The 26,238-nt window shown below is 46.2% G+C and overlaps 1 protein-coding gene across 1 annotated transcript in view; it reads right to left on the bottom strand.

Annotated features, from left to right (window-relative positions):
• Positions 1 to 26,238, bottom strand: part of CPT1A (carnitine palmitoyltransferase 1A) — a gene marked incomplete in the record, with an annotated part of 77,446 nt that overhangs the window by 25,323 nt on the left and 25,885 nt on the right. The window contains 9 exon segments of the mRNA XM_027769414.1: positions 638 to 743; positions 1,589 to 1,777; positions 3,960 to 4,155; positions 10,464 to 10,551; positions 12,078 to 12,185; positions 14,425 to 14,502; positions 16,237 to 16,374; positions 20,754 to 20,855; positions 22,994 to 23,165. Of these exon segments, the coding sequence (XP_027625215.1) occupies positions 638 to 743; positions 1,589 to 1,777; positions 3,960 to 4,155; positions 10,464 to 10,551; positions 12,078 to 12,185; positions 14,425 to 14,502; positions 16,237 to 16,374; positions 20,754 to 20,855; positions 22,994 to 23,165 (1,177 nt within the window).

Below are 26,238 nucleotides of genomic sequence, written 5' to 3'. Positions count from 1 at the left end.
GAAAAGGCATGCTGAATTTTGGTAAACCAAAATTATAATATGCTTGTTTCTATTTAGCCTAAAACTTAATAGGAAAAACTAGGAAATCCAGTAAGTAAGAGGTAGTTTATTTCAGAATAAACTGAGCTTCAGTTCTACCCTGAAATCACTTCATAAGAGCAAACTGCCATTTCATAATTTTGGTTGATTACAGGAATGAAGATAAGAAACATAAGAACTTAGTGATAACTTTATATGCAGTACCAGTACATGTTAGTAATTCATATGATATAATTAGGCAAATATTATGAAACTAAATTCAGCCTGGGGGTTGGATTTTCTTTTTTTAAATTGCCAGTGGGTACATGTGCTTGCCAGAGACAAGGAGAGAAGGAGGGGAAAAAGCACCCCCAATGAGGCCTGGTCACACAATCGCTTCTCCTCCATTCCTCCCTCCTGTCAGGATTCTGGGCATGTACAGACATGCACACATGCAAACACACTCCTGGCATGTTTTTCAAACCACTGAAGCCAGGATTCAAACTGCAGCTGGCCGTGTGGGATCCAGCTCCCTGAACCACTAGGTCATGGGGCCGGCCCAGGGATTTGGATCCTCAAAAGTAATTTTCACATTCACGTTAAAAGCACAAATACTCACCTCCCAAAGATGGCCAATAATAGGTGCGTCTGCCCAGGAGTGCTCTGCGTTCATGCCCATCTTACCATTTTTGAAGACAATAAATGTGAAGGACTTGTCAAACCACCTATGTGAAACGAACGTGTTTATAGAACTTAGATGTTCAGAAAGACAGAAATTACCAAAAACTACCCATGCAGGCTCTTCAAAAAGTTCATGGGAAAGGCTTATTATAAAAAGACTGCACGGATTTCAGTTTTCTCTTCACCAAAATAAATAACTTTCATTCCATTTTCCATAAACTACTGGGGTCCCCTTGCATTTCTTTCAGCCTAAACAAGCTAATTTACTTTGCACCTCTAGCAACGAGCAGCTGCTACTAAATCTGTGCACTGAGGAATAAAGTACGAGCAGGTTGCTAAGTCGCTCATTTCTTTTCTGTACCAAAGATGAACATTCACAGTAGAGACAAGAAAAACAGGACATTCTGTGACAGAGCAAGTCACCTGGGAGGAGATCTGAGGCTGTCCCTGCAGGTTCACACACCCCTCCCTATCTCATCCTTGCCCCCAAACTGCCAGAGTCAGGCCTTCACCTACAGGTAAGGAGGCCCCAGCAGGAGAGCAGCTTCATGACAGTCATGTGACTAGCAAACAGGCCCAAAGCCAACACCCACTTCTGACCCCAGGCCCAGCCCTGCCCATCCTCTCCTGCCTAAGTTTTGGTAACTGGCAGATACTTCTCACCAGCATCTCCACACAAACGTGGTCATCACGGAGAAAGGAGAGTCTCAAACGTGATGGGTCAGCTCTGCGTGCACGTGGACAGTTTCATTGGAGGAAAAAATTAAGTTACATTCTTACGCTGTTATTCCTTAGCAGTATAGATATTTCAGGATGGGCGTCAACCACATGAGATATTTTTTCCAAACTCACAGGCAAACTACCATCTATCAGAGCATAAGAGCAATACCTGTCAAAACATCTGCCGTGCAGCAGAGACTTGGCGTAGCTGTCCATCGAGGTATGTGGGTCTTCCTTTTTATATCCTTGTTCGGTTTCATCTAATGTCACGAAGAAGGCTGCTTTTTCAACGGCATCGAGGGACTGCTTATTTTTCCCACGACTGAAATAGGTCTGGCGACACTTGGCCCAGGGTACTCTGTAGTAAAGATTAAGTCCAGTTAAATCCAGTTGGGCCTCTAACAAACTGGTCCCAGCTCCTTGCATGATGTTTGAAATGACACAATAACATCTCAATAGATTCTTAGACATTTATAAGAGAAAAACTATTGGGTCATCGGAAAAAGTCACGATGCATTTTTGCTAGAAAAACACGTCATGACTTGTGATGACCCAATATATGCTTATGATTTTCTCTGTCTGGTGCTATCTGCCTGCCTGCCTGCCTGCCTGCCTGCCGTACTGCATGGTTTAAAGAAGGGACATTGTCTTCTCACAGCCTTCAGACAACAACACAGAACATGCTGTGTCATTTTTGTTCAGATAATGTTGACTGAATGGAGAACCAGGATGCAGACTGGCCCTGCGAGTGCAGCTGCCAGGGAGCAGAGAGCCAGAGCGAGGTGCTCCCTATCCATCCTTCCCTGCCCTGCCTATGGGGGCCATCCCCAATCCTGCCTCTGGCAGCAGCAATCACAAGAAAAGTGGGAACTCACTGCCCTCATGCCCGGCTCTGCTCCAACCCTTCCCATGTCATCACTGGTATTCTTAGCACTCCCATGTCTACCTTTCAGATGGGGTAACTGAGGCACAGGGAGATTAGCTTATAGCTATTTTGTGGGAGGGAAACCATCTGACCCCTGAAGCCATGCTACAAATGACCAGCTGAGACGCCTGTGATGAGGTCCCCGTGCCCACCTTGCTGCTGCAATGCCTGCTTCCTTCTTGAGAGATGTCCTGACGGTGGCTTCCTCCAACTGCTCCTGGGTGCCTCTCATTTGACCTCCCCGAGCCCTGCTGCCCCAGCCCACTGTTCCAGAGCAGGGCTATCTGACTTCCTGACTCCCATTTTTCCCTAGCTGAGTGCTTAGCTGCAGCAGCCTGTGGCACCAACAAGCCCATATACATAAGTATCCAACATACACCCAGCCTGGGACACAAAGGTGACAGTGATGAGGGCTGGCACTGTCCCCACCTGGAGGACAGCATCAGGGTCTCTCCAGACACTCTGATGGGCATGCGGGAAGTAAGCTCATCTTTGCCTACCACTGCTCTTCCCTGCTTAATCAATACACAGCAAAGCTGAATGAGTCCGGGCTTCCCAGGGCAAATCCAGCTCAGTCCCTCTCCAGCCCCCTTTCTGGGCCTCACTACTTGGACCATGAAAATGCCTCCCTCTACCAGGCCCCTTGTCCACACCAGACCAAAGTATCAACCTTGTTGTCACTCTAATTATGTTACTCCCAGCCAGAAGCAGTCCCTTTAACAGGACTTGGTCAGGGAAGCAAGCCCAGATGGGGACAGGCACCAAGGACCACCCCCGGCCTGGTGCTGTGCCTCAGCCACCTCGGCACACTGCGGCTCCTACCTGCTGTGCTGCCTCACGGCACACAGCTCCTCCCCCTGGAAGCCCACTGTGCTCCTGGCTTGCTCCCACCTTCTGCGGGATGGAGGGCTCTGTGGGTCCTACTCCCAGGGCAAAACGCATCCTGATCTTTGCAGGGGAGTTGCCCATGGCCTCCGTCTCCGCCTCACTCACTAGTGACAGCACACTGTGGCAATGCGGCAGCTCTCTGCTGCGAGTGACACTGCCCCCAGAGACTCAGGGTAACATCTGAAGACATTCTTGGTTATTGCAACTAGGCTGCTCTGACATCCAGCAGGCAGAGACCAGAGACGTAACTCTACATCCTACCCTCAACAACGAATTCTCCTGCCCCGAGTGTGCAGAGAGCTGGCTGGGAAACTGTTGTGTCTGTACACGTTAAATCACAGGGTAGGCAAGAGTCTCTGACTAATTCTCTTTAAACGAGGCAAGGAAATGTAACCCTAACTCGGGCCCTGGTGAAAGCTGTTCTGTTTCCTAAATGAATGCCCAGAGTCAAGTTCAGAACCCTAACTCCTCACTCCTCCATCACGTACCCCTCCATACGTACGGTGTGCCTGTCATGTACAGAGATGGCCAAGGGCCCCTCTGTCTCCTCACTGCTCATGGGACTCTCTGGCTGGGACTGGAACCTGCTACCACAGAACAGAGTGGAGCCACAGTGTCTGGGCACACCCTGGTGTTCTGCGGGTACAGCTCCTGATCAGAAAGAGCAACAAAATATACCTCTCTAACCTCTAGGCATGTGACAGATGACCGCGGGACACACACACACCTATCTCCTGCAGTGAGGGCCGCCAGCTTTGCTTCCCCAGCCTGCGGTTCCGACGGGTCGTCCAGTATCCTCTGCACCTGCTGCTCGATTTCTCGGGGCTTCAATAGCCGCCCATCATGGTAGAGCCAGATCTTGAAGTAGCGCCCCCTGTGGTACACGACGATGTGCTTGCTGTCCTTGATGTGCTGGATGGTGTCTGAGGGGGCGCACAGGTTAGAGACACAAACCCAGAGTCACAGGTCAGAAGGATCTGGGTGGTCAGACCTGACTTTTTAAATATTTTTTCAATCTACTATAAGGCTAGAGGGCACATAGGCTTGCAGGGGAGGCCAGAGAGAGAGAGAAAGTAAGAAAGTACTCCCCCAGGGGGATGGGCACACTGCAGTCCCTTCTCTGCCATTGTCCTCTCAGGATCCTAGGTGCACATGTGCACTCAGTGCGTCTTAAAGCCACCAGTCCCAGACTGAATCACATAGTCAACCCTGTAGGGCCTAGCTGCCCTAAAGCCACACCACGGGCTGGCCCTACACCTAACTTTTTATCAATAAATGGCACATAACTCTTTGCTCATTCAGTTTCACGAGTAACATTCCTTAAGTTTTTAAACAATTAAGTACAATATTGAGTTGAGAATTTTGGAATCAGTCCTACCTACTAAACTCACTTCAGCTACTCATTGGATAAATGTTCTTAGACATATTAGTCAACTCTAAGTCTCAATTTTTCTCATCTGTAAAATAGAGAAAATCTCTTTTTTTAAGAGATTTTTGTTATAGGGCATGCATGCTTGCTAGAAAGACAGAGAGACAGAAAGCAAGAAATCACCCCCGAGGGGAGATGTCCATGCCTCAGTTCCTTCTCCTCTCGGGATTTTGAGCAAGCATACACAGGTGTCCAGTGCAAGACTCAAGCCTGTGGGTCTGGGATGGGCGGTCATGCGGGAGTCCAGCAACATAACCATTACGCCATCTGCTGGTCCCCAAGATAATACATCTTTCAGGTAGTTGTGCAAAAAAAAGATACCACATATGATTCATATATTTCATACACAGAAAGTATTCAAATAGTGTAGTTATTTTATATTAGTTAATTACAAATGGGTAGCTTAGAAAATGTCCTGAGGACAAATGTGGAAAATTACTAAAACAAAAGAGTTGGTTATTTGTTTTGTTTTTTAAAGAGTTACTTGTTTAAGTTCACTTATTCATTTATTTATTTTAATTTGACCAGAGAGAAACACAAAGAGAGACGGAAAGTGAGAAAGCAAGCCACCAGGTCCGGGACTTGAACCATAATTGGCCATGTGGGAGTATCCAATGCCTTAACCACCACACCACCTGCTGGTCCCCAAAAGAGCTATTCTATAAAACTCACTAAAACAGAGAGAAATTTTAAAAGACTTAAGCATCACAGGAATGTGATTAAGTAAATTCATTCCATGAATATTGACCAAGTCCTCCTAAGCACCATTCAGTGACAGCTAAACAAGATAGTCTTGGGAGAAGATGAGACAAATAATTAAAAACATGCCAAGCGTTACAAGATGCTAAAAGCCATGTGACAATAGGGCCCTGGAAATATGAGAAAGCCCTGCCACCACCCACTAAGAAGTAACATTTAAGGAGGCCCAGCCAGGGGCTGGACAGTGGTCCTGCAGTAAAATATGACAAGATAGACCCATATTCGGGGGGTCTGATGACCTCCCTGCTCAGATTGGGCACAAGTGTGTCCACGATCTGGGGCTGCGGCTAGGGAATGCAACGTTAAAACCTTGCCAGAGGAACCAGCAGTCAGCGTAATGGCTAGGTCACTGGACTCCCATGTAGTCGACTGCGGTTTGCGTCCCGAACCCGGTGGCTTAAACTCACATCGGGCGTGTGTGCGTGCGTGCCCAAGATCCCAAGAGGAGGATGGAGGAGAAGGGATTGCGGTGTGGCCATCCCCCCGGGGGGTGATTTCTAGCTTTCTGTCTCTCTGTCTCTGTCTTTCTGGCAAGTGCATGCGCCCTATAGCAAAAAAACCTCTCCAAAAAAAAAAAAAAACCAACCCTGCCAGAGGTGCTGTATCTATGTCTGAAAGTCTCTCTTTTCCTTTTCCCGCTTCATGAAATACATATATAACTGAAAAAACAAGCAAATAAAAAACCCAGCCAGATAAAGCACACAGAACATTAACATATAATGCTTGACCTCATTTTTAAAATGCTTAGCAAACCAAGGATAGAGAAAAACTTCCTTAACTTGCTCAAGGATTTCTACCAGAAGGGTGGAGCCAACATACATTTGAAGTCTTAGCCTTAATGTCAGAAATGAGACAAGAATACATACCATGACCAACTTATATTCAATATTATACCCAAGATCCTAGCCAGGACAGTAAAATAAGAAAAAAGAAATAAAATATAAAAGGGAACTACCAAAGTTGTCAATTTGTACTTATGACTAAGTAGAAAACTGAAGAAAATCTACCAGCTATTTAAATAAATATGAATACAGTTAGGTACAAGTTCAATTTACATTCCTATATCCCAGGGTATAAGCTAAATCATGCTCCCTTCTCCCTGTTCATATATTGAAATGCATCCCCACCTCTAATCCATATCTCAGACTGTGTCCATATTTACAGATAGCATCTTTGGGCCAGCAGGTGGTGTGGTAGTTAAGAAGGCCAGATCCCACATGGCCAACTGTGAGGTTTGAGTCCTGAACCTGCCAGTTGGAAAGATAAACTGGGGATGCACGCATGCCCCAAATCCGGAAAACAGAAATGGAGAAAGGATTGGGACCATTCTCCAAGGATAGTGCTTTCCCCTCCCACTCTGGCAAGTTCAATAAATAAATAAATAAATTAAAATAAAATAAGACAGAGAGAGGCAGTTAAGGCAAAATGAGGTCATTAAGACGGGCTTTAAGCCCATGTAACTGTTGTGCTTATAAGAGATTAGGACAGACACAGACAGTGGGATAACCAGAAGACACCAGGAGAATATACCATCTACAAGCCAAGGAGAAAAACCAGAGGTGCCACCCTGTGACACCCTGATCACGGCCTTCCAGCCCCCAGCACTGAGCACCTGTTCCTTTTGCTGCTCAGTCTATGGTATTTGTCTGGAAAGCCCTAAAAATAATGAATGCACTCAGCAGTGACCTGAAAATACTTCAAAGGAACAACAAAACAACAAATCACATGGGAAACCCTTATGAAGACAAGTGTAACACTTTGTTAAAAATTATTAAAAAAAAAAAAAAAAGAACAGAGAACTAAGCCATGTTCATAGGCAGTTAGACTTGATACTGGACAATGATAATTCTCCTCCATCTATTATAGTTCAAGGCAATTCCAGTAGGAGACTTTCATGGGACTGACAGGCTGATCCTAAACTACGTATGGAAGAGGAAAGGGCCAGGACAGTCTTGAAGAAAGAAGGATTTGCTTTACCAAACACCAAGATTTATTATCACATTTAAACAGTTTGGGGCCAGCAGGTGGCATGGTGGTTAACGTGTTAAGACTCCCACATGGCCCACCGCAGTCCGAGTTCAGCTTACTTTCTCACTTTTTCTTTCTCTGTCTCTCTCTGGTGAGTGCACACACCCTATAGCATATTTAAATATATATATATATGTAAAACAAAACTGAATAAATAATTCTTAAAAAAATGTAAACAGTTTGGTACTGGGACAAAATAGACTAAGAAAATAAAGAGCTTAGAAGAAAGAAGAGCCAGGTCAGCCCGTGGTTAAGAGTGCTGGATCCCACATAACCAAATGCATGGTTTGAGTTCTATACTTGGTAGCTTGAGAAACATGCCAAGCGTGTGTGTGTGTGTGTGTGTGTGTGTGTGTGTGCCCAAAATCATAAGAGACTGGAGAAAAAGGAACTGCGGTGTGACCATGTGCCACTGGGGGGAGTACTTTCTTGGTTTCTCTCTCTGTCTCTTTCCAGCAAGTACATGCGTCCTCTGGCAAATATTTTTAAAAGAGAGAGCATGAAAAAGGCAAGAATCAGCTCTACACATGCCTAAAGGCTGTATACCAAATGGGTGGGGAGAGGGGGATGAACTATGATTTCTTACATGGGGCCAGAACAGTGGTTTATCCATGGGGAAAAAGACAGAATGAGACACGTATCTCACAGTGAACGCAAAAATCAATTCCAATCAGATTGAAGAGCTATAAAGCAATGAGAAAGTTAAATGTTTTCAGGGAAGGAATACATTTCTTAGGACACAAAGGAAGGTTGGTCCTGTGGCACAGTGGTTAGGTACTGTGTGGAGAAAGCGGGATCCCACACAGCTGCACAGGGTATAGGTCATGGCCCATTGGCTTCACACCGGACCTTTTGTACATGCACACCCAACATCCTGAGGAAATGGAGAACTGGAGGAAAAAGGATTGCAGTGTGACTAGGTCCTATCTGATAAAGTCAGTATTACCCCCAATTTTAATGTTAATGTACATTACTATTAAAAACTTCCAAGAAGGCCAGCCCCATAGCATAGCAGTTAAGCCGTGTGTGTAGGGAGCTGGATTCCACATGGCTGGCTGACCATGGTTTAATTCAGGCCCCAGTGGCTTGAGTAACATGCTAGGCATGTGTGGGCGAGTGTCTAAAATCTTGATGGAATGGAGGTAAGGAGGAAAAAAGACTGCAATGTGATTGCACTCCACTGGGGGGTGCTTTCTCTTGCTCTCGCTCGCTCGCTCTCTCTCTCTCTAGCAAGTGTACATGCCCTCTGATAGTTAAAAAATAAACAAATTTGGGACCAGCAGGTGGCATGGTGGTTAAGGTGCTGGACACTCCCACATGGCTGACCGTGGTTCGAGTCCTGGACCTGGTGGCTTGCTTTCTCACTTTCCCTCTCTCTCTGTGTCTCTCTCTGGTCAAACTAAAATAAATGAATGAATAAATAAAATTTTAAAAAGTAATTTTTAAATAAATAAATAATAAACAAACTTGGGCCAGTAGGTGGTGTGGTGGCTAAGAGGGCTGGATCCCATGTGGTTGACTGAGTGGTTGAAGTCATGGACCTGGCGACCTGAAAAACATGCCAGGCACGTGTGCATGTGTACCCAAAGTCCTGAGAGGAAAATGAAGGAGAGGAAAGGATTGCGGTATGGCCATCCCTGCTGGACTTCTCACTTCCTACCCCCCTCTCTATCTGTTGCATGTGTACGCACATGCCCTAAAGCTAAAGCTAAAAATAATAATAATAATAAAATTAAAATAAGTTTTAAAACTTTTTGTGAGACAAGTGGGCACCAAGAACTGAAAAGACAAATGGCAAACTGGGAGAACAGCCGTATGTAACTGTGAAAAACTGACTATCTCGTGGCCCGGCCGTGGCGGCACAGCAGCATACAATACTCGGCAATGCTGAAAGTCCTAGTGCGGGTGGCCATTGCGCATGCCTGTCATCCTGGCTGGATGGAAAGGCTAGGGGCAGGAGCACAGGTGAGGCCCTCATAGTGCCAGTCTTTCTCTCTCTCTCTCTCCCTCAGGAGCCCCCTGTGCCTTCATCAGGGCCCTGGGTGACTCCTTCCCAGCAGGGAGGCACTGTTAGAGAGTGGAGAGAATTTACTTTGCTAGCTTCCAAATAGCAAGTCAACAGTTCTAGTATTACTTTTGGGGAGTTTATGTTTGTGTGTATGAGTGAAAGTATCCCCCAGTAGGGCATGTTCCACCATAATCTTTTTTCTTCCATGTCTCCATCGCAACTGGATTTTTGGCATACACATCCAACTGATGTGTTTTTTCAAGCCACCAAGGCCAGGATTCAAACTGCGGTCAACCATGTGGGATCCAGCTCCCTTAACCACTGCCTTACGGGTCTAGTGCCCAGCACTGTTTCTTGCCAACTCATCTATATTTCATAATGTGTCTAGCTACGGGGCAGGGGAACTCCAAAATGCAGCAATGAGAGAACAGAGGCTTATTTTTCAGCCAGAAATGCCACGCATTGTGAAAGCAGGGAATAAACATGGGGTGAGTTTCTAGAGAACCTTTGAACGTGGTATCAGAGAGAGGGAAGCATCCACCTGGGAACACCCACACAGAGATGGCTTTTGTGCAAGGGCACAGCAAGGGGGCCCAGTGACACCACAGTGTGACGCTGAGTGAGGGGCTCCCTCCCAGAAACGTTGGCCTGCAACTGCACACTCAAAGCGCTGGATGAGCTCAGGACCGTCTACACTTTATACAGATTCAGAAACTGAAATGAGGCTCGGATGTGAGCAAAATGTCCAAGGAGTCCAGATGAAGAAACAGAACTATTTCTAATGAGGCCTGGAAGAATAGTCTATAAATAGCCTTCGCCAGAGGAGAAACACAAACCTGGAAATCATCCACTGTCCAGGCCTAATAAATACAAAAGGAAATTCAACAGATGGAAAGTTCGCCCTCCTCCGATCCCAGGAAAGGTTGGCACAAGTCAGTCTGGCCCCTCAGACTCCTCCTCTGACGTGTCCTAATTCTGAGCGTGAGTCTGGGGGAAGCCTCACTCACCTGTTTCTTCTCCAGGGATCCGAGAAGTATTAAACATTCGCTCCCACTGAGCAGAACAAAGTGGAATGGTGGATCCCAAAAGACGAATCTGTAATAAAAATACATTTTAAATAAACAAAATTCCACAGGAAAAAAGGGAGCGAATGAAAACCACCTGTTTATTTAAACACTGTTTGTTGCGTGTACACACCGCATGGTCTCACTTCGCCTTTTCCAGGGGTCCCCTGGGACGGTTCACTGGGCCAACTTGCTGAACTATACCAGGGTACAACTTCCGAAGAGTTACTTCCTAAATTACACATTTGAATGAATTATTTATAAACTGGCACTTAACCACACAGAGAGTTCAGGGAGAAATGCTTTGTTTATCCTAAGAATCTCATCAGCAGTTATTACTTTGCTTCGAAAACAAACAAGGGTTTCTTTGAAGGGCAAATCATACAACCTAAGGACAACAAAGATCTGGTTTAGGATACACAGGAGAATTAAATATCAAAAAAATGATGCTGGGCGAAAGAAACTAGACCCCCCCCCAAAGAAGAATACATGCCATATGATTACATTTACATATAACTTTGGGCACTATGAACTGATCTGGAATGACAGATCAGGAGGGCAATGGGGAGGTGAGGAAGGGGTCGGGGAGAGATCACAGAGGGACAGAGCGGACTTCTGGGGTGACCAGTGGATTCACTCTCTTTACTGTGGGGATGGTTTTGCCCACGTGTAGATTTGTCAGAACTACGTGTGACTTCACCCACATGCAGATTTACCAAACCGTACTTTAAATGTGTCAATAATACCTCAGCAAAGATGTTTTAAAGTAATTTTGTAAAAATTTAACCAGAGGGATCAGCAGATGGCATAATGGTTATGTTGCTGGACTCCTGCATAGTCAACCGTGGTTCGAGTCCCAGACTTGACTGCTTCAAACTCACACTGGACACATGTGTGTGCGTGCCAAGATACCGAGAGAATGGAGGAGAAGAGATTATGGAGTGGCCAATCCCCCTGGGGTTGATTTCTCACTTCTGTCTCTTTGTCTCTGTCTTTCTGGAGAACGTGCATGCCTTATAGCAAAAATCTCTCTTAAAAAAATATTTAACCAGAGGGCACATGCACTTACAGGAGAGAGAAAGGGAAAGTGAGAAAGCATTCCCCCATGGGACATGCTCAGACTACAATCCCTTCTCCATTTTCCATCCTTCCAGGATATTGAGCATACACACACACACACCTAGCATGTTTTTCAAGCCACCCACTCCAAGACTGGAACCATGCAGTCAGCCGTGTGGGATCCAGTCACTTTAACCACATACCCCCGTCTGGGCCAGAATTTTATTCAATTGCTAGAGGGCACGTGCACCTGCCAAAGAGAGAAAGAGAGTACACCACCCCAGTGGGGACTCATGGGGGTGTGGTCAGGCCACAATTCCTTCTGCTCCATTTCTTCATGATATTGGGATTTTGGACACACACATGAATGAGCCCAGCATATTTTTCAATCTCCCAGGGGTTGGAATTTGAGCCCTGTTTGACCATGTGGGAACTGCTCCCTTAGCCACTGAGCTAAGGGCCAGCCTTAAAAAATTGCTTTAAAAAACATTTACATACTGGTTTGATTTCCTCCCGGTCCAGTTTGCGTCTGTAAAGTAGGATGGCATGAATAGCGTTGCCTGCTCTTGCTGCCTGAATGTGAGTCGGTATGATATACAGCAAATCCTGAAAAAAAACCAGGGAGAATGTTCACATGAACAGAGAAGCTGATTTTAATACATTGCACAGCACCTTCACGATGATGTTAAAATTACATCTGCTATGCTAGATGTTAAACTGAAATTCAATTTTCTGTACTTTGTCGGTTTTACTTTACTAATGTTTTATAAGAACAGAGGTCCCCGGGAACCAGCAGTTAGTGTAATGGCTATGTCGCTGGACTCCGACGTAGTCGAATGTGGTTCGCATCCTGGACTCAGTGGCTTATAACTCACGCTGGGCGCGTGTGTGTGCGTGCATGCCCAAGATCCCGAGAGGAGAATGGAGGAGAAGGGATTGCGGTGTGACCATCCCCCCTGGGGGGTGATTTCTCGCTTTCTGTCTCTATGTCTCTCTCTGTCTGTCTGGCGAGCACACGCGCCCTATAGCAAAAAACCTCTCCCCCCCAAAAAAAAAAAGAACACAGGTCCCCAAGTATTCTTGGGCTATTAAAGACAACAGTGTTTCACCACAAAAGCCTCATATAAAAAGCACAGAAAGTAGAATAAAACCCAGAGAGGAATTAGACAATTAGAACATTTTCTGAATGAGAAGTAACCCAGGTTAAAATAATCATTTATATGCAGGACCAGCAGATAGCATAATGGTTATGTCTCTGGACTCCCATGTAGTCAACTGCAGTTCGAATCCTGGACCTGGTGGTTTAAACTCACGCCAGGCATGTGTACGTGCCCAAGATCCTGAGAGGAGAAGGGAGGAGAAGATATTGTGGCGTGGCCATCCCCCCTGGGGGTGATTTCTCACTTTCTGTCTCTCTCTGTCTTTCTGGTGAGCACGCACGCTCTATAGCAAAATCCCCTCCAAAAAAGAAAAAAAAATAATTTATATGGAGATGTGGCTGTAACTTTCTGAAGTTTGAGACATATTTCTATGGTCTACATTTTCCTTAACTGCAAGAAAAAGCTGAGGAACACATGTCTAAATGACATTTATGAAGCATGTATGTGCAGGACAGGTCCTTGATCTGGGAAGTGCCTCTGTCTGTAGGAAACAAACACAAAAATCTCCAGGAAGGAAAAGGCACCCCGTGGTGCAGGGAAGAGTGGTTCTGTAAGGCGCACTGACGACTTTTCTCTGTGACAATTTCAGACAGGGAGGGGAGGGGGTGTTAAAAGGAAAAGAGGAAAATTCTTAAAAACAGAAAGAAAAAGCAAATGATAAATAAGGAGAAATAAGGAAAAGAACAAATAAAAGGAAGTAAAGAACAGAAAGGGAAAGACGATGAATTCTGTTCACCAGATATTAAACAGCAGCTGAGAACCCAAACTGAGAGGCCTTCTAACAACCATCAGCGTTTCAAAAGACATGGAAACTACTCTCAAATACGCAACCCTCTGGCATCTTAGCATACAGAAGGCTCACACACACACACATCGGTGGCAAATTCTAGGTCAGCCCATACTGTTCCTGAGCTCTGGTGGACACATGAACCTGTAGGGCTACTGCAGCACTATGTTCAGAGCTAAGTCACAAGAGAGCGGTTACAGAGACACATGCAGTACAGGACACCTACAGTACAGAGGCACATGCAGTACAGGGACACGTGTAGTACAGGGACACGTACAGTACAGGGACATGTGTAGTACAGGGGCACGTACAGTATAGGGACACGTACAGTACAGGGGCATGTACAGTACAGGGGCACATGTAGTACAGGGGCACGTACAGTATAGGAGCAAGTACAGTACAGGGGCACGTACAGTACAAGGGCACGTGTAGTACAGGGGCACGTACAGTACAGGCACACACGCAGTACAGGCACACGTGCAGTACAGATACACATTCAGTACAGGCACACGTGCAGTACAGGCGCACATACACATAAGGCACAGACACACAGACAGTACATGTACATGTACAGCAAGAAACTTCCATCTGCCCTGAAAGTAATTTTTAAGAGAATTCTTTTAAATTTATTATTATTATTATATTTTCCAAGATAATGAGAGAGACAGAGAGAGGAAAAGTGAGAAAAGATACCACCAGGTCTAAGACTTGAACCGTGATTGGCCATATTCAGCGCCTTTAACCACGTCACCACCTGCCAGCCCCTGCTCTGGATGTATTTTTGAAGTCCACACTTCTCTGCAGTAGCTCAGGGCCCTTGAGTGGCTGCACAAATACAGAAGGATGTGCACACGGCTCTCTGGCCTGGAAAGCTGGCCCAGGTCCCTCCCAGACTCACCATTGCGTAGTAGTTGCTGTTCACCATCAGCGGCCCTCGTCCTCGGAGGTAGATGTATTCCTCCCACCAGTCACTCACCTGGTGGTGTAAACACGAGACAAACCGACAGGCTTAGCGAGAGCCGCGGTGAGAACTTTAGTGCTTTTTGTCAGACACTGCAGCATCTAGTGGGCCCAGAAAACGACAGTCCCATCTAGACGGAATGCAAGAAGGCCAGAAAACTAAGGTGTCTTAAGTCAAGGCATAACTAAAAGGGAGATCGCCTTCATTTTATAAGTGGTTAGAAAAAGACCAAATGAAAAGTGAGAAACGTTTGACTGCTAACGTTTTCACCACCAACACTATCCAAAACTGCTTAACAGGCTGCATCTCTTCCTGCCTCCCACTGTCCCTCAAGAAGCCACCATCTCAATCTAGCTCTGGAGTAAGAGCTTGACACTAACACTGAGGCCAGCATGTGCAATTTTTGTCCCCCAGAACGACTGTCCTGAGAGCACCCAGCAAGCTCAGCCTCATCACACCCAGAACTGCTGTTTATGATCTTCGGGCCAAGGGACTCTTATACTTTTTACTTTGTGAAGAATATCTATATAAGGGGTCTTCAAAAAGTTCACTGAAAATGCTTGCTATGAAAAATAATCCATGTATGGATTTCAAAATGTTTGTACCCAAATAAAGTCAGAGTTTAATTCCATTTTCCACAAACTTTTTGAATTTCCTGTGTACACACAGAACCGTGCACATTTAAGTGTATGCAATATTTCCAACACACTTGCATAGCCAGCGCCTGTTAGAAACAACATGACAGGCCAAGGCCTCTCATGCTCCCTCCAGGCACCCACTCCCCACCCAACCAAGGTGCCTACTTCTCACACCACTGCTGGTTCCATGTGGGTCACAGTAACACCGTCTCTTCCATGTTAGTTGCTCCTCAAAACTAAGACTCCCCTTTCTTGTTTTAACCCCCTCCTTGTTTTGCCGTCTCAGTAGTGGACGTTCAGCTGGGTCACAGAGCAGACAGCATCGGCTGAGATCCTTCCTGGGAGGCAATGCCAATGAGAGCCTGAGGCACATTCAGCCCAGGGAGGAGGTCATCCCTGCCCTACTCTGCACATCAACATCCCGACCTCTGACCAGTGAGCTCAGAACTGACGGCCCTGGAATCAAGAGGAAGCAATGCAGAGGACAAGAAAATGGGCTGGGGCTGCATGTTACTGCTACAGGAGAGTCAGCTCCCAGCAGGGACCCGGCAGGAGGGCCAAGAGGATCTGCACATGCAAACCACAGCCTTACGCCCAGTGCAGGATGCAAATCCTCCAACCCTTGTATCCACCTGCAATCAGGGTCAGACTGTCTCCACAACTACATGCCAGTCCTAACACGAGTGCCCCCGTGCTCAAAGGGAGGGCCATCATGCTAACTTCCTACTGGTGCTAACGTGTGATTTTGGCTACTCTAAACTCATTTCAGCTGACTTATCCCTACCCCACAAAATTAGCATTTTTATACAGCAAAGTTTCATCAAGAAAGATAGCATGCATTGGGACCAGTAGTTAGCGTAATGGCTATGTTGCTGGACACCCATGTAGCCAACTGCGGTTTGAGTCCCCGACCCAGTGGCTTAAACTCACGCCGGGCGTGTGTGCATGCGTGTCCAAGATCCCAAGAGGAGAATAGAAGAGAAGGAATTGCAATGTGGCCACCCTCTCAGGGGGTGCTTTCTGTCTCTCTGGCAAGACAGAGAGACAAAACAAAAAAGAAAGAAAGAAAGAAAGAAAGAAAGCAAGCAAGCAAGCAAGCATGTATACTCACATAATTTGTAGCCCACCAGGATTTTAACTTCAAATACCACTGCAATTTTGGTCCAAGATTGACAGCAAAGTCTTGCGCAAGTGCTGTCATCCGTTTGAAGTCTCCTTCCTGCATGAGAGGCTTCACCGAGTCTAGGTACTGAGGGTATCAAAGAAAACATCCATCAGGTTACAGCACGTGCATCGGAGCCGAGTTTGCTCACCCGTGTCTTAGAAAAGGCTGCAACACCTTTTTCAAAGGTTAGAAAAAGCCTCACTAGTCCTCAGACAAGTTAAATAATGCTACATGTAGGTTAAGGATAATTAGACTAAACGTTTTCACCCTTTATTGGCTTGAAAAGTCCAAAGTCCCACATCACCAGCAAAATCACCAAAATAAATTCTGAAGTGACAATGTCACTGGTTAATAAGGACATTTTCATGTTACCTGGCCCTTAAGGAAAGATCTGTCCTAACGTAAGCTACACGACCTGAGATGGTGACCCTGAAATGGAGTGGGGCAGTGCTGAGAGCCAAGTGCTGGGGTTAGGCAGATGCTCAGGCAGCCAAATAGGGAGGAGGTGCTGAAATGATGACAGGGACAGGGAAGGTCATGGCCAAGGTCAGGGCTCTGGGTACAGAATTCTCAGCCTTCCTCTCTCCCTACCCTCACAAACACCGCTCTGGTTGCAAAGCTTCTCGGTGAGGCCAATCAGAAGTACAGTGGTTAAGGTGGCTGGATTGCACGTGGCCACCTGCGTGGTTCAAGTCTCAGACACAGCAGCTTGAAAGGCGGGCTGGGCATGTGTGTATGCATGCCCAAAGTCCCGAGAGGAGAATGGAAGAGAAGTGACTGCAGGGTGGCTACACTTCCTAGTGAGTGTTTTCTCCTCTCTCTCCATCTTTCTCCAGCAAGTCCATGTGCCCTACAGGAAAAACTAACAGAAAAGAAGAAACGAAAGGTTCTCAGATATAAATGATCTATGATTTATCAGATGTTCTAATTGGACAAGGTGTTTGTCTGCTGTAAAAATAGCTTTGAGACATCCGTGATTTCTAGAGCCCCTCCCTGTACATTTAAGGGAAAGCCGTATTTCCTAAAAAGGAAGGACCAGCTAGTCCTTAAACATTTTGAGGCATATTCAAAGTAAAATGAGGTTAATGAAACTGAAACTCACACTCTGATCATGCTGTGGCTGAACACTGAGCTCCAGAAGACAGTGAATCAGCCAAGCCTCTCACCTCACCCCACCCTGTAACGGGGGGAGCTCCAATCAGAACTCCCACGTGGGGGGGCGAAGACAGAGGAACAGAGAAGAGACAGAACCTGCTGAGTGCAACTGAGCCTGGGTTCAACCCTAAGGCCTAGAACTTTCCTGCTTATGGTTTTTAAAATGGGACCTCAGAACAAGGAAAAACCAGAGCCCCATCCATACCGGTTAGATTACAGTTTGGTGTTTTTTCAACCAAGTAAATAGAATTAACTTATGACCAGATATTCACTTCCAGCTGCATATCCCAACAACTGAAAACAGGCACTCAAACAAAAACTTGTACACGGATGCTCATGGCAGCGTTACGCTCCATGACCAAAAGGTGGCAACAGCTCAGACCATGAATGAACAGACTGTAATCTCTCCTTAATGCGGGATATCATTCAGCCATTACAAAGGAATGAGAGTGGAGGCCTGCAGGTGGCACTGGGGTAAGGCATTGGACTCCTACATGGTCGACCACAGTTTGAGTCCCGGACCTGTTGGCCTGCTTTCTCACTTTCCCTCTCTCTCTTTCTGGTGAGTGTGCACACCCTGTAGCAAATTTTAAAAATAATGATAATAGGGGGAACCAGCAGTTAGCATAATGGCTATGTCGCTGGACTCCCATAGTCGACCGCGGTTCGCGTCCCGGACCCGGTGGCTTAAAACTCACGCCGGGCGCGTGTGCGTGCGTGCCCAAGAGCCTGAGAGGAGAATGGAGGAGAAGGGATTGCGGCGGTGCCATCCCCCCTGGGGGGTGATTTCTCGCTTTCTGTCTCTAATGTCTCTCTCTGGCGAGCGCACGCGCCCTATAGCGAAAATCTCTCCAAAAAAAAAAATAATAATAATGATAATAAATCAAATGAAATTAACTCATTTTTTTAAAGTAGGGGGGGAAAAATCACATTAGGCACATGTGTATGCATGTCCAAAATCCCAAGGAGAATGGAGGAGAAAGGACTGAGGCATGGTCATCCCCCTGGAGGATGATTTCTTACTTCCCCCACTGTCTCTTTCTCTCTCAGGCCAGTGCATGTACCCTATGGCAAAAACCTTTTTAAAAAAAGGGATGAGAGTGGTCTTGCCAGTTAAGGCGTTAAGGCGGCTGGATCCCACGTGGCCAAATGAGCAGTCTGAGTCCTGGACCTCATGTCTTAAAAACACACTGGGCACATGTGCATGTGTGCCCCAAATCCCAGGAGAATATAGGAGACGGGATTATGGCATGGCTATCCCTTGGAGGTAAGAATAAAGGGACTAACACATGCTAGGACAGAATGAGCCTTAAAAACATGATGCTGTGTGAAAAGAGCCACACAAAAAAGGTCTCATATTGTACGATTTCATTTATATGAAATATCTAGAATAGCAAAGCCATAGAGACAGAAAGTGGATTAGTGGTTGCCAGGGGCTTAGGGGTGGGGTGGGGAGGGAAGAATGGGAAGTGACTGTTTAATGGGCACAGGGTTTTTTAGGTGATGAAAAAGTCCCAAATTTGGACAGCAGTGATGGCTGCATGACACGCTGAAGGTACTTAATGCCACTGAATTAGACACTACAGAATGGTGAGCACGTTTGTGTATATTTTACTGTGTTAGAAATAAAAAAAGGAAGGAAAAAATAGAGCTGCTCACTCGGATGTAGGGTGCTTTTGAGGGTAAAATGAAATGTGTTGGCTGTGGGTGTTGTCAGACGGGTCTTACAGGCGGTGTCTTGCCCTCAGGGGTCCAGCTTTGATATGGGAGGAGACGTCAACAAGCAGCCTGTCCTTAGGCAGGGGCCATGACTGCTCCCCATGTAGCTGTGCCAGGGTCATCGCAGAGTTACTAATGACTCTCTGGTGACCTTCACAACCAGATCAAAAGTAGCCACCACCTAGTGAGGCTGGATGGACAAACAAAAGGTGGTCTTCCATACAACAGAACTATTATTTAGTCATAAAAAAAGAAAGACAGGGCCAGCAGGTGACGTGGTGGTTAAGGTGGCTAGATTCCACATGGTCAACTGAGTGGTTCGAGTTCTAGACCTGGCAGCTTGAAAAACACACGGGGCACATTTGCATGCATGCCCAAAAGCACGAGAGAGTGGAGGAAAGGGGATTGCAGCATGGTCATCCCCCTGGGAAGGGTGCCTTCTCACTTTCTCTCTGTCTTCCCCCTTCTCTCTCTCTCCAGTGAGTGCAAATGCCTTATAGCAAACAAAAAATTAAAAAAGAAAGACACACATGTGCATACATGCCCAAACTCCTGAGAAGAGATGAAGAAGGGACTGTGGTGTAGCCGTATTCCCTGGGGGATGTTTTCTTACTTTCTCTTTCTGTCTGTATATCTCTGGCAAGTGCATGCACCCCTATCAAAAAAAAAAAAAAAAAATCTTTTCTTTTTTTTTAAAGGAGGAATTTTTACTATAGGGTGCATGTACTTGCCGGAGAGACAAAGAAAGACAGAGAGACAAAGTGAGAAATCACCGCCTGGGGGGATGGCCTTGCCACAATCCCTTCTCCTTCATTCTCCTCTTGGGATTTTGGACACACACGCACATGGGCCCAACATGAGTTTTAAGCCTCCAGGTCCAGGACTCGAACCAAGGTCAACTATGTGGGAGTCCAGCGACATTAACCATTATGCCATCTGCTGGTCCCAAAAGAATTTATTTTTTAAAAAAAGAGGACCTTCTGACACATATTACATTATGCTAAGTGAAAGAAACTAGACATGAAAATAAAAATACTTTATGAGTCCACTTATGCAAAGTCCTAGAATAGGCAAATTCATAGATAGGAAGTAGAATGGTGGTTACCGTGGGTGGGGGAGGGGAAGGGAGAATGGCTGCATAATGGTTATAGAGTTCCTATTGGGATAACTGAAAAGTTTGAAAACTAGAAAGCGGTGACAGTTATGGAACTCTGTGAATATGATTAATGCCACTGAACTTACACTTAAAAACAGTTCAAATGGTAAATTTTATCTTATATATACATTTCCTGCAATTTAGAACAATAACATAAATATACCAGAAGCCACAGCATTGGACACTTTAAATGAGTGGACTGAATGATACAGAAATATCTCCAAAAGCTGTTAAAAACAAGTCTCCGAGCTTTTCTTCTATGAAACACGAGACCTTTTTAAAAACATCTAAGATGCAGTGACACATTAAGAAAAAAAAGATTCCTATAACAATCTTACGAGGTACATTATCAGAACGAACATAGTCAAACGGTGTTAAAGGAGTTGACAGTAAGTAAGACATAAGCAGAGTGTGAGGTTGAAGCCACACCCACCCTGTCTACGGTGTCTTTGACGGCTGGGACAGGCAGGCGAGGCAGAGATGTCTGGAAGCTGTACAACATGGGTTTTCGGCCGGAAAAGATCTTGACCATTCCCTAAAGAGAAAAAGTTGCAGTTTTAAAGATGAGCCCATGTTAAACTGAAGCCAGTTCTCAATCGTATAGAACTTGTCAACAATTGACTGATTTTCTGTGGGGATTTATTTTTCCTCTCGTCTGTTTTCTACCTCTACAATTGCAAGCCCTGGTGAACATGTAAAGTCCTCCTCCCCTCAAAATAAAATACCAGGTTAAGTGCTGGCCCCATTGCACAGCAGTTAAGCTCTGTATGGAGAAGCCTGGGTCCCACATGGCCAATCAGAGTTTGAGTCCTGGCCCTAGTGGCTTGAAAAACACTGGGCAAGCACGTGCATACCCAGGATCCTGATGGGCTAGAGCTGTGGCAGGAAAGGGACTGCAGCATGACCAGGACCTCTTGGAGAGCGCCTTCTCTCTCTCCCCTTTCTGACACACGCACTTTCTGACATTAAAGTCTGACCGAAGCATTGAGATGCTGCTGCCCATGTTTGGGTCTATCCGGTTGCAGCTTGATAGCGCTTGGGCACATGGGGCAAAACTTGGTGAGGCCCTTGGTTTAGGGACTGGCTCAGGCTCTGGGCTGAGGTCCCTGGCCTTCAAGTTAGCCCCAGGGGAAGCCCTGCAACCCGTTTGGGTATTATAAACCTCACAGGAAGCACACTTGCCTACTCTGGACCCTTGTTTAGGCTGGATGACCTCAGCTTGGTTACCGATGATCTCAAGACTGAAACAAAGGACTTCCCGTGGCTCATGGTGTGGGGAGTGGCACGTCTTGGTGCTGAAGAGCTTCAGGACCAGCTCGACATCGGCCACAGATGCCATCTGAGCGAGCAACCTGTCTGGGAAACTGTCTCTGAATCTCTTCTAGGTATCAAAATCTACTTCTCTAGAAGTCCAAAAGTTCACATCCAAACGATAGCAAGCTACTAGTTCAGGAGAGCGTGAAGGGTGTGAGGGCAGCACCAAGAAGACCAGCTTCTCTTACAAGCAAGTCTCTGGGAGCTCAGGGCAGCTGGCCAGCCCACAGATGGAGCTGCCACATTGCAACTGAGCAGGATAGCCCAGGTGGCCCAACCTCAGGTGCAGAAAGGGAGCCAGGCTCCACACCTGTCTCATGAGTGCTAAAAAATCCAAGAAACAGCCCCACTGGGGAAAAGAGGTTAAAGAAAATCTCATGATGACGGGTTCATTAGAATCATCTGGGCCACTTCACAAAAACATGGGTTAGTGTACATGGGAAAGTTCCAGATTCATGTCTAGAGATCTCCCCGAGGACACCAGGCACACACATGCCCAAGGGAAAGTTCCAGATTCATGTCTAGAGATCTCCCTGAGGACACCAGGCACACACATGCCCAAGATCCAGGGCTGGCTGAAGATGAGGTGGATTGTGGCATCGGGACCATATTGGTGGTGCTGTCTCTGTGTCACTTATGGGAGAAATAAATTAATTTAAATGTGTTTATATACACACATATATACATGATTAGTTACTTTAAAAAACTGTGGCCTAAAGAGGTGAGTGTTTCTTTATAAAGTGCCCAGATCCAGAGATCAAGCTGGGCTAGAAGAGCTTCACGAGGCCTAGGCCACGACTGCAAAAAGGCAGTTGGCACACACACAGGGTCGACACTTACAGGGGAACAGGCCTGAAAAAGGGAGGCCTCAAAATTCCGGAGATGACTCCCACCTTCAGTAGTTTCTTTTCAGAAAACTTGACTCCCAAGAACACTGAGATAGTGAAATTGTAGACGATATCCAGGCACATAGCAAAGCCATAATTATCTTAAATGAGGGACACTTTCTGAGCTAAGGACCAAGGTGAGTCAGGGGCACATGCTGGAAGCGAAGGGTGAATTCTGGAGTCCAGTCTGATGTGTCAACAAGGAAACCACTTTGCCTGACTACAGGTTATTCAGAAGAGCTACAAAGCAGGGGATAGATGATACTTTCAGCTGAAAATGATCTGCTCTATAAACCTAGCAGACATTAATATAAAATGCTGCAGAACTCAACAACATCATCAAAGAGCAGCACTCATAGGCCCATACTTCTGTCAAGACTCACAACCAAATGTCAAAGGACAACAGGCTCCACGTGCATCCTTCGTTCAAAGGAAAGACCGTCCCAGTTCCCCAGGGGGCGAGTTCCATTACCATCCAGATTTTGGTGGCACGGCTCATCTTGCCATGCTCGGTGAACATCCAGCCGTGGTAGGAGAGGAGCACCTTTAGGGAGTAGCGCATGCTGATGATGAGCGCCACCCAGAGGCCCGTGCCAAACAGGATGCCGCTGACCACGTTCTTGGTCTGGCTGGACATGTAGCCGCTGCGGAGACAAATGAGAGGAGTCACACTGAGTCCATGGGGAAGGGAGGCACCGCGTGCTCCAGGGCAGAGCACCCTTCTGCAGACAGAGCTGAGCCAAAGCAGCCCCTAGGTCAGGGATGGGACTGAGCAGGGGGGGGAGCACCCATAGTAATCCAACTGTCCAGATTCCTGGCATTTTCCTCCCTGCCACGAAACGAACCAGACAGCGGCACTGTAGTAACAACGCTCTCTGAGGCTAAGCCATGTGGCAAGGTTCTGTGTTTGTATACAGAGGCCTCCGTGGACATGCCAGGTGCATTTCGACCATGATCCTTGGCAGGCTGAAGCTGTGGATGGATCACTGCATCGAGGCCCTGTTGGAGTTGCCTGTGTCTGTCTGCTTCTGTCTCTGTCTCTCTCCCATGGGAGAAATACTTTTTAAAAAATGTTGAAAATGAACCAGCACAGGTGAGCTATGGAGGCACAAGCAGTAGCACACCATTTTGCAGTGCTAGAGCCACACGGCTAGTCAGGGAGGACCTGGTGTCCCTCCTGCAGGACCTGAAACACACAGAGCAAACATGTGCCCATGATGCCGGCTGATAGGAAGGCTGAAGGAAGAGATTACAGTGATGAGATCCTGTGGTGGGTTCTCCTCTCTCTTTCTCAAGAGACAAGATAAAATAATAGGGCCTGCTGGTGGTGTGATGGTTGGGTTGCTGGACTCCCACGCGGCTGACCGTGGTTTGAGTCTCAGACTTGATGGCTTGCTTTCTCACTTTCTCTCTCTCTCTCTCTGGTGAGTCCAAGTGCCCTGTAGCAAATGAAATAATAATTATAGTGACAAATAAATAATTATTTTTCAAAAAGAACTTGTCCACTTAAAAAAACAATAAAATGATAAAAAATGAACCAGCCTAATCTGCCACAGTGGGCCTCAAAACAGAGGCTAATTTGCATAATCTGGAAAAACACACGATTTCTTCCAGATCGAGGGACAAAGGGCAGAGAGGAATGGTATGAAGCTGAGCCCTGACCCTGGTGAAAACCACACCCAGGTTGCTCTCACCCCCGCTGGTGCTCACAGACTTTCCATGTCATTTCCTTCTGCTTGTCATGATGTCTATCCCCAAAAAACACACTTGAATTTTCCATTACTCATAAACTGAAATCATTGGTCAGAACTATTACCTGAACTATGAGGTCATCAGGAAAATCACGATGCATTTTTCTATGATTTAAAAAAAATTTTTTTTTGGAGAGGTTTTTGCTATAGGACATGTGTGCTTGCCAGAGAAAGAGAGATAGAGAGACAGAAAGCAAGAAATTACCCCCCAGGGGGGATGGCCATGCCGCAATCCCTTCTCCTCCATTCTCCTCTCAGGATCTTAGGCATGCACACACAAGTGCCCGGTGTGAGTATAAGTCACCAGGTCCAGGATTCGAACTGCAGTCAACTACATGAGGGAGTCCAGCAACACAGCCATTACGCCAACTGCTGGTCCCTCTATGATTTTTTTTAATGCAAAAAATGTATGACTTTCCTGATGACCCATTTATATCAAATGGACTTTTTTATTTTTTTTACTAGACAGGAATACTTATGGCCAACAAATGAAGAAACTGATATGCAGAATGATAATTTAAACAATAGATAAGGCCAGTTCTGTGGCCTGGTGGTTGAGGTAGCTGAATCCTACACAGTAACCTCGGTTTGAATCTCAGCCCCAATGGCTTGAAAAAGCATGCTGGGGGCACCAGCAGTTAGCATAATAGCTATGTTGCTGGACTCCCATGTGGCTGTCCACAGTTTGAGTCCTGGACCTAGTGGCTTAAACTCATGCCGGGCGCGTGTGCGTGCATGCCCAAGATCCCAAGAGGAGAATGGAGGAGAAGGGATTGCGGTGTGGCCATCCCCCTGGGGGGGGTGTGCAGATTTCTTGCTTCCTTTCTCTCTCTCTCTGTCTTTCTGGCGAGTGCATGCATCCTATAGCAAAAACCTCTCCAAAAGTAAAAGAACAAGTATGCTGGGCACATGAGCCTGTGAGCCCAAAGTCCTGACAGGATGGGAAAATGAAGGAGAAGAGATTGCGGGAAGACCACACCTCAATGAGGGTGCTTTCTCCCTGTAGCTAGAATGTGCATCCTCTGGCAAATTAAAAGGTAATAATAAAACTAGTGGCATGATGGTTAGAGCAGCTAGATCCCACATGGCCAACTGAGTAGTTCAAATACTGGACCTGGGAGTTTGAGAACCATGCCAGGCATGTGTGAATGTGTGCATAAAACCCTCAAGAAAGGGAGAAACAGAGGAGAAGGGTCTGTGGCACAACCATTCCCCACAAGGGATGCTTTCTGGCTTTTCCTTTCTCTGTCTCTCTCTGGCAAGTGCACACACTCCCCAGCAAAATTTAAAAAATAAGTAAAGACAGAAAATGTTATAATTTGCTATAGAAAAATTACATTTTAGGGATAAAAATGAATTTTTTTTTTGAGATTTTTTTGCTATAGGGCAATGTGCACTCACCAAAGACAGAGAGTGACAGAGGAAGTGAGAAATCAACCCCGAGGGGAGATGACCACGCCTCAATCCCTTCTCCTCCATTCTCTTCTTGGGATTTTGGGCACAAATGCACACACACTTGGCATGAGTTTCGAGTCACTGGGTCCAGGCCTTGAGGTGCAGTCGACTGCATGGGAGTCTAGCGATGTAACCATTACACCATTTGCTGGTCTGAAGCAGGTGATTTTTGGTTTAATTACTTTGGAAACGACAAACTATTTAAAAAATAAAAACTAGGGGCCAGCTGATGGCATGATGGTTAAGGACGCTGGACTCCCACATGGCTGACTGTGGCTCAAGTCCCAGACCTGACAGCTTGCTTTCTCATTCTCTCTCTCTTTCTCACACATACACACACGTGCACACGCACACACACACACACTCTGTCCCTCTCTGGTCTAATTAAAAATAAAGAAAGAAATAAAAGAAATTAAATAATTCTTCTAGGACCAGCAGTTGGTGTGATGGCTATGTCACTGGACTCTCATGTAGTCGACCATAGTTTAAGTCCCAGACCCAGTGGCTTAAA

Source organism: Tupaia chinensis, unplaced genomic scaffold (genome assembly GCF_000334495.1).
Source record: "Tupaia chinensis unplaced genomic scaffold, TupChi_1.0 Scaffold149501_1, whole genome shotgun sequence".
Lineage (NCBI taxonomy): Eukaryota > Metazoa > Chordata > Mammalia > Scandentia > Tupaiidae > Tupaia > Tupaia belangeri.
Note: the sequence above shows the minus strand (reverse complement) of the source record. Positions and strands in the feature narration are given on the sequence as shown.